General features: G+C 41.1%; 1 protein-coding gene across 6 annotated transcripts in view; it reads right to left on the bottom strand.

Annotated features, from left to right (window-relative positions):
- Positions 1-13,029, bottom strand: part of GALNT7 (polypeptide N-acetylgalactosaminyltransferase 7) — a 155,189-nt gene that overhangs the window by 7,051 nt on the left and 135,109 nt on the right. For all 6 annotated transcript variants that reach the window (XM_003310602.7, XM_009448579.5, XM_063809993.1 and 3 more), the window contains 2 exons: positions 12,786-12,908; positions 2,741-2,959 (listed from right to left, as the gene is read on the bottom strand). In XM_003310602.7, coding sequence (XP_003310650.1) covers positions 2,741-2,959; positions 12,786-12,908 — 342 coding nt within the window. The remainder of the gene's footprint in view (positions 1-2,740; positions 2,960-12,785; positions 12,909-13,029) is intronic.

Genomic DNA, 13,029 nt, shown 5'->3' with positions numbered 1-13,029 from the left:
TGTAGAGAGACAGAGGGGTAGTGGGCCAGTCAGGACAGAGGTGTGAATGTGCAGAGGAAGAGCTGCTCACCCTGCCTGGAGGAGCTCCAAAGACTGCCCCAAGAGACACCTTTAAAACAGGTAGGGGTTTACCCTGGAATGTTAAGGAAATGCCGAGAAATGAAGTATAAAGTGCAGATGTCAGAATGGGAAGAGGTTAAACTGAAGATATACTTGGGAGTGAGACAGTAAAAGGAGGACAGAAAATTCCATTCATTCATTCATGTATTTATTCAATCATCAAATATTAAGTACCTGATGTGTGCCAGGCATGTTGTAGGCTCTGAAACACTAGTGAACAAAATAAAGACACCTACCCCAGTAATGGGCATGCCACAGTGAATGTGGGCCCCTGCCTCCATTCACTCTGGGAATGTAAGGGAAAAAAGACAGAATATAAGTTAAAAAACATAGTAGACAATTTGTCTGTTATGGCAAAAGGTGATAAGTGTGGTGAAAAAAAGGAAAAGAAGAGGAAGTTAGGGTGGGAGCTAGGGCGTTGGGAAGTAACAAGGTGGACCTCACTGAGAAGTGGTAGGTCAGCAGACTTGAAGGAGGTGTGAGAGCTGGCCATGCATGCGTGTATCTGCAAGGAAGCATTCCTGGCAGAGGGAACAGCACAGGCAGGCACACGCCTGGAGGGAGTCTGAGGACCAGTAAGGACATGGGGCTGGAGTGGAGTGGGGAGAGCAGTAGCAGGTGAGGCCAGAGAGGAATGGGGACAGATGTTGTGGATCTTGGAGACTACCAGAAAGGACTTTGTCTTCACTCATAGGTGAAGGTGCAGGGTTTCTAGCAGAAGAAGGACATGATTTGCCTTTATTTTAAAACAGTCACTCTGACTGCTGTATTTGAAATAGGCTGTAGGAGAGTCAACAAGTTAGTCTCAGTGAGAGATGATGGTGGCTTAGACCAGGCAACAAGGGATCAGATTCTGGAACTAGATATGAAGTGCGAGACAAAGACAGGATTCATGGAAGACTCCAAAGTTTTTGACCGAGAAATCGGCAAAGATGGGTTGGGGGGAGGAGATAGGAAGTTCAATTTAGGCTATGTCGAGTTTGAAATGCCTGTTACACATTCAAGTCCTGATGTTAAGCATACAGTTGGATATACTTGTCTGGGCCCTCAGAGAGAGATCTGTGTGTTGAAAGGCTTATGGTCTAGTTGGAGTTAAACATAATTTGCTGTAATAGGACAGGTAAAATAAGAGTATAGGGAAAAAGTATATTAAAGCAAGAAGTAGAGAGAGAGCAGAATGAATGTCCTCTGTTGGCTTTTCCTTCTATTCCTGAACTCTAAATGCTGGCGTTTCTGACAGATGGGTCTAGTCTTGTCTTCTCTATCTGTGTTTTCTCCCTCGGGGACCTCATTCAGTCCCATGAAACGACCTACCTGCTGATGGCCCCAAATGCACATCTCCAGAGTGGCCTCTCTTCTGGACTTTGGCATCATACAACCTACAATCTATGATCAGTAGGCCTTAATGGCTCTACCTGGACGCCTAGCAGGTACTTCACATGCCCAGAACACCAACGGAAGCCTTGCCCCCTCCATTCACTCCCCTACTATCTTCCCAATCTCAGCAGCCACCTAATCAGCTACTCAAAACAACCTCGATGTCATTCTGGCCCTTATCCCTTCACACACCAACCCATAAGGAATCCACTCCCAGATGAACTATGCTTCCGCAGTTGGTCAGCTTCCCTTCATCTCCACTCTCTGATTGGCTGACTCTTTATCATTCAGATCTGAGAGCGAATGTCACCTCCTCAGAGAGGCTTTCCTTACCCTGCCCTTAAGTCCTCTTGACAGTATTATGTGTCATTATCATTTATCACCATCTGTCATTATCATTTTTGTTTTCTCAGACTTTTTTGGTCTCTCTCCCCAGGTAGCATGCCAGTTCCCTGAGAAAAAGGACTTTGCTTCTCTGGTTTTCTGTCTAGAAGAGTGACTGGCACATAGTAGGCCCTCAACCAATATTTGCTGAACATAATTAAGCAGAGGGATGTAGACTTGAACGTTCATGGCAGGTTTAGTGTACCTGTGAGGCATACAGCGGGGCTGCAGGGAGCAATCAGAAGTGAGTCTGAAGACAAGTTTGAATAAACAAAGAAATGACAATGTCTGATTGTCAAAGTGCTTTTGTCTGATTTTAATTATTTTTAATTCATTTGAAAAGCATTGTTGGAGTATCTACTGTATATGGGTCCCTGCATCAGTCCACCTGGACACAAGTGATCAAGGTCCTGCAGCACTCAGACTGGTTGGGAGATAGGTGATTTTGGGTGTTGTGAGAACCCCTGGAAAGAACATAGAACTGCATCTTTTTGATGAAGTGGGGAATAGTAAGAAGGGCTTTTCAGTATTGGTGATCTCTAAGTTGAGAGCAGTAAGATAAATTGAAATTAGTTAAGGAAGGGAGTTGGAGTAAGAGGCATGGAGGCGCCAGGAGCTGGAGTGAAGAGTGGATGTCTTGCAGGCTAGGGGGCCAATGAGCAAAGGCTGCCAGGAGACAGCATGGTGGCCAGCTGGTCTGGCAGCTGTAGCTGTTTAGTGGAAAGGTGGTAGATCCTATCAGACAGATTTTACCCCAACTTTTCCCCAAGAATACTTCCCTCTTACATATTTCCACCTCTCTCTGCCTTCTCCCAAACTCAGTCTACAAACACATACATTTTGAGATGTGACTACTTACTTCTCCCCAGTCAACATTTTTGGGTGGCAAAGGGTAGTGTGAGGTGATATCATAAGCTATTTCTTCCATGAACCACTTAAAACTTTTGCAGTTGTGATCTTCTCGAAATTTTTTCAGCTCCGATATATCCCCATATGGTAATGCCTGCGATTCAGGACGACTAGCATAGAAGTAGTCTTTATATTCATCCCACCAAACCTCCACAACTCTAACATAATTCTGTAAAAAAAAAAAAATATATATATATATATATATCATTATAAAAATACAAATGTCATATCATAAACAGCCTATATTAGACACATGAAAATGGCCTACACATAACAAATTCTTTTCAACAGGACCTGGCATTTAATTAAACAACAAATGCAAGTTAATGACTCTAATATGTCATCTGCCAAGGATTAAAATATCATGTATATTTAAGTAAAAAGTATTGTACAAAACCTGATATCCCTGAGCTAGAAGATCATATATGCTGAGTTAATGTATTCTATTCTGCTAACAGAAGAATAAATTGAATCTCAGAGAGAGTTTATGAGAGCCTGGCTGGACACTGTACTTCTTTCCCTATAATAATCTCTTTCTTTTCTTTTCTTTCTTTTTTTTTTTTTTGTGATGGGGTCTTGCTCTGTCATTCAGGCTAGGGTGCAGTGGTGCAATCTTGGCTCATTGCAGCTTCAACTTCCTGGGTTTAAGTGATCCTCTCACCTCAGCTTCCCGAGTAGCTAGGACTATAGGTACATGCCACTATACCTGGCTAATTTTTGTTATTTTTTTGTGTAGATGGAGTCTCATTCTGTTGCCCAGGCTGGTCTCAAACTCCTGGCCTCAAGAGATCCTCCCACCTCAGCCTCTCAAAGTGTTGGAATTACATGTGTGAGCCACTGTGCCTGGCCTACAATCTCTTTCTATTAGAATCGTTCTGTTGGTAAGTGTAGGGAAAAAAAATATCATTTCAGAAACCATCATGAGAAACAAAAGCTCTGTTTAATAAAACACATTTTTGCAGGTGATTTTATTGATCGTGTTATAACTATAATAGAACCATTTTACTATAACCCCAAATGGACTGGGTATTTTCCCCAGTTGGTTCCTTTTTTTAATTTAAAAAATATATATATTTTTGAGATGGAGTCTCACTCTGTCACCAAGGATGGAGTGCAGTGACGCAATCTCGGCTCACTGCAACCTCTGCCTCCCAGGTTCAAGCGATTCTCCTGCCTCAGCCTCCTGAGTAGCTGGTATTACAGGTGCCCGCCACCACACCTGGCTAATTTCTGTACTTTTAGTAGGGATGGGGTTTCACCATGTTGGCCAGACTGGTCTTGAACTCTTGACCTCAAGTAATCTGCCTGCCTCGGCTTCCCAAAGTGCTGATATTATAGGCGTGAGCCACTGCCCCTGACCCCAGTTGGTTCACTTTAAGAAAAAGCAGCTATAGAGCAATGAAATATGCTGACACTGTGATAGCTGACAAATATCTAGCTTTTAAAGCTTTAATTGATGAATGAATGCTTGCATGAATATATGTGACCAAATTGGTACACACTTGCAGTGATTTGCATGTGGTTTGTCTCTGCCAACATTCATGTCGAAATGTGATGCCCAATGTGGCAATGCTGGGAGGCAGGGCCTGCTGGGAGGAGTTTGGGTTGTTAATACATTAATGGTCTCCTATGGAGGTGAGGGGGTGAGTTCTTGCTCTCACAGAAGTGGATTCGTTCCCACAAGAGTAGTTTGTTAAAGAGTCTGGCTTCCTTGGTCTCTCTCTTGCTTCCTCTCTCGCCATGTGATGATCTCTTTGCACATGTGCATTCCCCTTCTGCTTCCCATCATGAGCTGAAGCAGCATAAGGCCCTCACCAGATGTAGCTGCCCAAGCCTGAATTTTCAAACCACCGGAATCGTGAATAAATAAACCTCTTTTCTTGATAAATTACCCAGCCTCAGGTGTTCTGTTGTAGCAACACTAAATGAACTAAAATAATACTCAATCCCTTAATCTTCTACATCATGCATCAGCAAATATTCTCTATAAAGGGCCAGATAGTAAGTATCTTGGGCTTTTTGGGCTATACAGTCTCTGTGGCAACTATTTGACTCTGCTATTGTAGTGAGAAAGTAACCATAGATAATACACAAACAAATGAGTGTGGCTATCTTCTAATACAAGTTGATTTACTAAAAAGGGTTGGATTTGGCCTGTCAGCCATGTGGCTGACCCATGTTTTACATTCAAAAAAGAAACACCTAGTGTTCAGATTACATGTTTTCTAGGCAACAAGATAACTATCAAAGGGTGAACATGCCCCTAAATGCATTGTTGTTGCAAAAGCCCATGGGTTTAAAAAAAGCTGTTATAAGCAGCATGATAAAAGAACATACGATATTACCACTTGATATGGTTTGGATCTGTGTCCCTACCCAAATTTCAGGACCAATTATAATCCCCAATGTTGGAGGTGGGGCCTGGTGGATGGTGACTGGTTCATGGGGGTGGATCCTCCATGAATGATTTAGCACCAGTCCACCCCCCACCCCCATGCCCATACTGTCCTTGTGACTGTGAGTTCTTGTGACATCTGGTTGGTGAAAAGTGTGTAGCACCTTCCTGCTTCTCTCTCTTGCTCCTGCTCCCACCAGGTGAGACGCCTTGTTCCCCCTTTGCGTTCCACTGTAATTGGAAGCTTCCTGAGCTTTCTTACAAGCGGAAGCTGCCAAGCTTCCTGTACAGCCTGCAGAACTGTGAGCCAATTAAACCTCTTTCCTTTATAAATTACCGAGTCTCAAGTATATCTTTATAGCAGTGTGAAAACAGACTAATATACCACTAAACATTCTGAATCTTTGCAAATCCATACGAAATTAGACACAGTACATGTACTCTAGACATGAACAAACCTGAAGAGTTATGTATACACATGTAAGATTATGGCAACAAAAAGAAGGAGCAATTAGTTTTCTCAGATGGACAGGGCCAGAGTGGCACTGTGTTGCCCCATCTCGAAGGAGTGGTTAATTAAGTGGGAATGGTATTCAGGGCAAAGAGAAAAGCAAATGCAGTATGACAAATCATGGTGTATTGCAGTATAAAAAGTAGTTTACAAAAACTGGAATGCAGTATTCACTGGGAGAAAACTTGCTTCAGTTTCTTCATTTTAAGATGAGGATATAGGCTGGGCGTGGTAGCTCACACCTCTAATCCCAGCACTTTGGGAGGCAGAGTTCGAGACCAGCCTGGCCAACATGGTGAAACCCTGTCTCTACTAAAAATACAAAAATTAGCCAGGTGTGGTGGTGCGCACCTATAATCCCAGCTACTTGGAATGCGGAGGCAAGAGAATCTCTTGAATCTGGGAGGCAGAGGTTGCAGTGAGCTGAGACTGCACCATTGCACTCTAGCCTGGGCAACAAGAGTGAAACTCCGTCTCAAAACAACAACAACAACAACATAAAAAAATTAGATGAGGATATAGTCCTTACCTCATAGTGTGTTGTGAAAATTAAGAAGTTAATCTATATAAAGGATTTAGATTTATGCCTGGTACACTGTAAGTACTTACCATATGTTAGCTATTATTAATATTATTATTTTTAAAAGAACTTTGAATTTTACCCTTGAGATGACAACCATAAAAACGTTTTAAGCAGGTAAGTGACATCAGATTTAATTTTCAGATCAATGACACCGGTAGTGAGTGGAGGGTAGACTGAAGGGGGTTAAACTTGATGGCAAAGAGCCAAGTAGGAGGCTATTTACTATTCATGGGAGAGATTTGAGGGGCTGCACTAAGTATAGAAAGGGATGGATTGAAGAGCTATATGTGAGGCAGAATCACCAGCACTTGGTAAGGGGGAGGGACAGGGAACAACTCTACATGCCTCCCTAAGTTTCATTCACGGGCAAATAGAGAACACAGTGGAAGGAATCCACTTCTGTTGACTTCTGTTGAGTGGAAGATCTAAAGGACATCAAAGAGGATAATTCTAGAAGGTTTGAGGCTCAGAGGAGACAAATGAGCTGGAGAAACAGACCTGGCCACTGGCCCCCTGATGGCTCAAGTAGATGCTGTCAAAACTGGAGAAAAGAAAGTGGCTGGCACATGCTGGGTACTCACTAAGTGTATGCTAAATTCACACTTACTGGGTAGTTTGTATGGTATATATAGCTAATTTTTAGAGAGGATAAATAGCCACCTCTCAGCTCTTTTAGTTTTTCTTTCAGAATAGACTTTTTTGAGTCAATTTGGCTTTTCATCAATTCTTTGTGATTGTGAGTCCAACTCCAAGGGGAATTTCCTGCAATGTCAATCATGCCTGGTGTTAATTTGGTGCTATTTTTGTTTTATCACAGACATTTAAATCTCATCCCCTGTTGTAGCTGGGGCTTCATTTGGCCAATGAGAAGGATGTTCTGGCTCTGAAAGCTTAGCTGTCTGCTTATTACCTATTCCCATTTTATGAACTGTCCCAAGTTGTGTCTACAGCCAACAATAAACTTGACTTGGTTAAGCGTTCCAGAAAATGAGGGGCATCAGAGTTGCATGCCTCTTAGAACTTATGAAAGCAGCCCAGCCAAATAAACCTCAAAGTTGTTTTGCCAGGGATAGAGGTCTTTGTCCTCCAAGCAGTGGGACATCTGGATGTCTGCATGAAGCTTCCTTGGTTTGTTTCATAAATAAATGCCACCCCTAAGTGTCACTAGTCTGGGATGAAATGTCAAAGAACTGGGAGACCCCAACATGGCTGGATAATCACCAGGTCATCATTCACCACTACACTACTTCTAATTCTGTCCTCCCCAGCTAGAAACTGTCATTCTCTTGGAAGACGGCGACTATGACATATCTCATTTGAGGAAGCTGAGAGAGAGCACGTACACTCCCTGGAATGGGGAGAATCAATAGAAGGAACTAGAACTGTGATTTATTTCCTAATAAATGTGTGACTGGGAAAGAAGCCCGGGAGGATGCTCATCCTACTAAAACAGTCCCGTTCAGTTTAAGTTAAATACATTTTATTTATTCAAAAAATAATTTTTAACATTTCCAAAATGTTTTAAAAACCAATGTTTTGTTTTTCTGCAGGTTCATGAGTTTTGGTAAAATATAGATTATCAATCCTAGTTCTATATTTATGGCATAGGGGATGAGATTTTTATTAAATAATCACAGCAAAATATTTATTACAATAGAACAATTTGGATGTCACAATGAAAAGAGTCAGTGGGATTTTCCTCTATTTTTTTGTTTTTTTGAGACGAAGTCTCCCTCTGTTGCCCAGGCTGGAGTGCAGCAGCGAGATCTCGGCTCACTGCAACCTCTGCCTCCAGGGTTCAAGCGATTCTCCTGCCTCAGCCTCTTGAGTAGCTGGGATTGCAGGTGCCCACCACCACACCCAGCTAATTTTTGTATTTTTAGTACAGACTGGGTTTCACCATGTTGGTCAGGCTGGTCTCGAACTCCTGACCTCGTGATCCTCCCACCTCGGCCTCCCCGAGTGCTGGGATTACAGGCGTGAGCCACTGCGCCTGGCCAATTTTCCTCTATTTTATGTGACAGAGATAGAGAATTTGGAGGCAGAATACAACAGGACAAAGGATATTCACATTAACTTTTCAATCTTTGAGGGACGAGAGATATTAATCTTTTGTAAGCACTGTTCAAAAATTCGATTTTGCTTACTATGCAAACTCCTAACATGATTATCTAAATTAAAAAAAAAACCAAACCATATTTTACTCATGTGTGAATAACAGAAGCTAGTATTTTTCCCTTCAACTATTTCCCTACACAGTGTCAGACTTTTTTGAGTTTATTTGAAATGTATTCATGGAGAACATTCAATATAGGAATCTTAATCAGAATGGGATATAATGGGAGGTGAGGTCACCAAGATGGCAAAGTAGGAGACACCAGCCTTTATTCCCCCCCAACTAAAAAACAAATACAGACAGCTATTCACAAACCCAAATAGCCCAGAGAGAGCTCCAGGGCCCATTGAAGAATCTGCAGCAACACAATGGAGCAAAAGAAACGAAGAATATCTACATAGGACAGGATCACCTGTGAGGTCTACATACCTGAGGCACAAGGAGATAGCTAGGAACAAAGAAGAAAGGCAGATGCTATTGGTATCGGCCATGCAGCAGGAACTACTATAGTTTCCAGAGGCCTGCTCCCTAGAGGACACTGGCATCACTTGCCACTGAGGTAAACAACAGCTCTTCTGCTGGGGAACCCCAGAGAGGGAGATGCATCTGAACATTCACCACCATCCAAGAAGCAGCTACTCTTGAATTACTTTGGGCAAAGCTCTGCCAATTCTCCCATGGCCCAGTGAGCCCTGATCCTGAAGCCACAGTTGTTCTGCTAGTGTCCACACTGCAGCCCCAGGCTCTGTGGCTGCACTGGGCCTGCCCCGACACTAGAACCATTGCTATAGTTCGTTCATGCTCCAGGCCTCAGAGCCACGCCTTTATTGTGCATGCCCCATCTCCAGGCCCTGGATCAGCTGCAACAGAGAGCTAGAACCTACCCCAACTCAGGAGCTGCTCTAACTCTACGCATGCTTCTGCTCCTTTCCTTGGCTCTAAAAGCTACTTCACAAGCATCTGGGCCTCACATACTGCTACCAACATGGCAGCAGAGGTACCTATGTCCCAAGCACCAGCTCAGCTGCCATAGAGACCTAGGCACCACTCTGTCCCTAGAGCTGCATTAACTCTGAGCACATCTGTGCTCCCATTCTTGGCTACTTCAGCTGTCTCACAAACATCTGGTACCTCGCATTCTGTTATCAATACAGTAGCGAAATATCTGTGCCCTAAGTCCTGGGGTTTTTAAACTGTCCTAGATCCTGTAGCCATAGTCTCTTCCACTCATGCTTGTGCTTCAGTCCTCAGCTCCACAGCCACTCTACAAGTGCCACTGCCGCTGCAAGTGAGCCTATGAGTCAGAACCAGTGCCAAGGGGCATTCAACTTCTGCAATGAGAGAAAAATCAGGATGACCTTGGCAGCCATACCCAAAGACCCCAACATGCCTCACTGCCGCTATAGATATCTACAGCATTAGCCACTGAGGAGCACTGGAATCTTTGCCAACACTGACCTTGGTGGGCTGATCTGCACAGGGAATATATAGCTGGTATCCTCAGTAGTCCCAGAACTGCTATATCCCACCAAGCAAGTACCCTCACACCTTCCTTCCCCCATAGAGGAAGCTGAAACCAGCCTGTAAAGTCCGCAAGAGGTGACTGGTCCACAAAATGCACAGGCATTAATGTAAGTCAATAAGAAACTGAAAAATGAAGAGGACATAATACCACTAGAAGATCACAATAATCTCCCAGTAGTAGACCTGGATAAATAATTCTAAATAATTGTTTTACAGAAGCTCAGTTAACTTCAATCAAACACAGAGAAATAATTGAAATAACATTTACAATGACCAAGTGGGATTTATCCCTGGGATGCAAGGATGATTCAACATACACAAATCAGTAAATGTGATACTCCACATTAACAGAATGAAGGACAAAAACCATATAATCATCTCAATAGATGTGAAAAAGGCATTTGACAAAATTCAATGTAAAAAGCTTCAACAAATTACATGAGGATTGTACCTCAACACAATAAAGGCCATACATGACAAGTCCACAGCTAACATTATACTCAATGATGAAAAGTTGAAAGCTCTTCCACTACAATTAAGAACAAGACAAGGATGCCCACTCTCCCCACTTCTATTCAACATACTACTGGAAGTTTTAGCCAGAGCAACTAGACAAGAGAAAGAAAGAAAAGACATCCAAATCAGAAAAGAAGTAAACTGTCTCTGCAGATGACATAATCTTATATATTCAAAACCCGAAAGAGACTCTATTAAAAAGCTGTTAGAACTAATAAACAAATCTAATAAAGTTGCAGGAAAATCAACATAGAAAAATCAGTAGTGTTTCTATATGCTAACGGTGGTCTATCTGTAAAACAAACCAAGAAAACAATCCGGTTTACAATAGCTAAGCAAAACAATAAAATATTTAGGAGGTGAAAAAATCTACATGCTGAAAACTATAAAACGCTGATGAAATAAATTGAAGAATACACAAAATAAATGGAAAGATACCCTGTGATCATGGATTCAAAGAACTAATATTATTAAAATATCCATATTATAAAAGCAAACTACAGATTCAATATAATCTCTATCTAAATTCCAAGGACATTTTTCCCAGAAATAAAAAAATCCATCCTAAAATTCATATGGATCCACAAAAAACCTTGAATAGCTAAAGCAATCTTGAGCAAAAAGAACGAAGCTGGAGGCATCACACTACCTGATTTCAAAATCTACTACTAAGCTATAGTAATCAAAACAGTATGGTACTCACATAAAAACAGACACATAGACCAAAAGAACAGAACAGAGAGGCCAGAAATAATCCACGCATTTATGGTCAATTGATTTTCAAGGTAGATGCTGAGAACACATGAGGGAAAACACAGTCTCTTCAATAAATGGAAAACTAGATATCCATATGCAAAAGAATGAAACTAGACCTTCATCTCACACCATATATAAAAATCAACTCAAAATGGATTAAAAACTTACGTGAAGTCCTAAAACTGTAACACTTCTAAAAGAAAAAATTCCATGATATTGGTTTTGGATGTAACAACCCCAAAAGAACAGGCAACAAAAATAAAAATAGACTAATGGAATTATATCAAACTAAGAAGCTTCTGTAAGCAAAGGAAACAATTAACAAAGTAGACAATCTATGGAATGGGAGACTACATCTGCAAACCATACATCTGGTAAGGGCTAATATCTGTAACATAGAAGGAACTCAAACAAATCAATAGTAAGGAAACAACCTGATTAAATTGGGCAAAGGACCTGAATAGATATTTCTCAAAAGAAGACATACAACTAGCCAACAGTTATATGAAGAAATGCTCAACATCATTAATTATCAGAGAAATGCAAATTAAACCACAAGACACCCTTCCCACCTGTTGGTGGGAATGCAAAATGGTACAGCCATTATGGGAAAACAGTACAGAGGTTCCTCAGAATATTAAAAATAGAACTATCATCTGATCTAGCAATCTCATTACTAGGTATATATCCAAAGGACATAAAATCTGTATATCGAAGAGGTATCTACACTCCTGTTCATTGCAGCAGTATTCACGATAGTCAAGATATGGAATCAAGCTAAGTGTCCATCAACAGATGAATGGGTAAAGAAAATATGGTATATATACATGATGGTATTAATACTATGCACCCTTAAATAATAAAAAAATCCTGTCACTTGCAACAACATGGAGAATATTATGTTAAATGAAATAAGCCAGGCACAGAAAGACAAACACTGCATGATATTACTTACATGTGGAGTGTAAACAAGTAAACAGAGAGTAAAATGGTGGTTACCAGAAGGTAAGGATTGGGGGGAGTGGGCTGATTTTGGTCAAACGACACAAAACTTCTGTTAGGAACAATAGTTTTAAGAGATCTATTATACAACATGGTGACTACAATTTATAATATATTACATATATGAAAATTGCTGAGAACAAATTTTAAGTGTTTTCAGCACAAAAACAAGTAGGTGACGTAATACATGTCCAAATAGCCAGATTTAGCCATCCCACAATGTATACATATATCAAAACATCATATTGTACAAGATACATATAATATTTACTTGTCAATTAAAAAATAGGGTGCAATCTTTTTTTTTTTTAAGAGATGGGGTCTCGTTCTGTCATCCAGCGGGGAGTGCAGTGGTGCAATCATAGCTCACTGCAGCCTTGAACTCCTGGGCTCAAGGAATCCTCCTGCTTCAGCTGAATAATCTTAAAGAACAATAAGATATTTCGTGAATAAGTCTAGCTAAGTTAAAGGTAAGAATCAACATGACTGCTGAAGAGCCCACTCAATAAGCTGACAATTGTTAAGTAACTACTATAGCATGTGGTACATAAATGTTAGTTCCCTGTCCTCCCCTTTTATCCAAAAAACTCACCTTCAGAGTTGGAGAAGAACCAACATAAATGGGCGGAGGATTTCCTTGCCAGCCCTCAAGACGGTAGATATGTCCAACACGAGAACAAGGAACAAATAATAATTTGCCACCACACTGCCATATCTATGAAGGAAAAACACGTTGTGAAAGTTGTTTCAAATACAAACATAAACCATAACTGAAAATTTATCTTGTAAGTGTAAATCTAAAATCTAAATTATATACAGTGTCCACACAGAATTCT

Source organism: Pan troglodytes, chromosome 3, assembly GCF_028858775.2.
Source record: "Pan troglodytes isolate AG18354 chromosome 3, NHGRI_mPanTro3-v2.0_pri, whole genome shotgun sequence".
Lineage (NCBI taxonomy): Eukaryota > Metazoa > Chordata > Mammalia > Primates > Hominidae > Pan > Pan troglodytes.
This window is presented reverse-complemented; position numbering and strand designations above follow the sequence as displayed.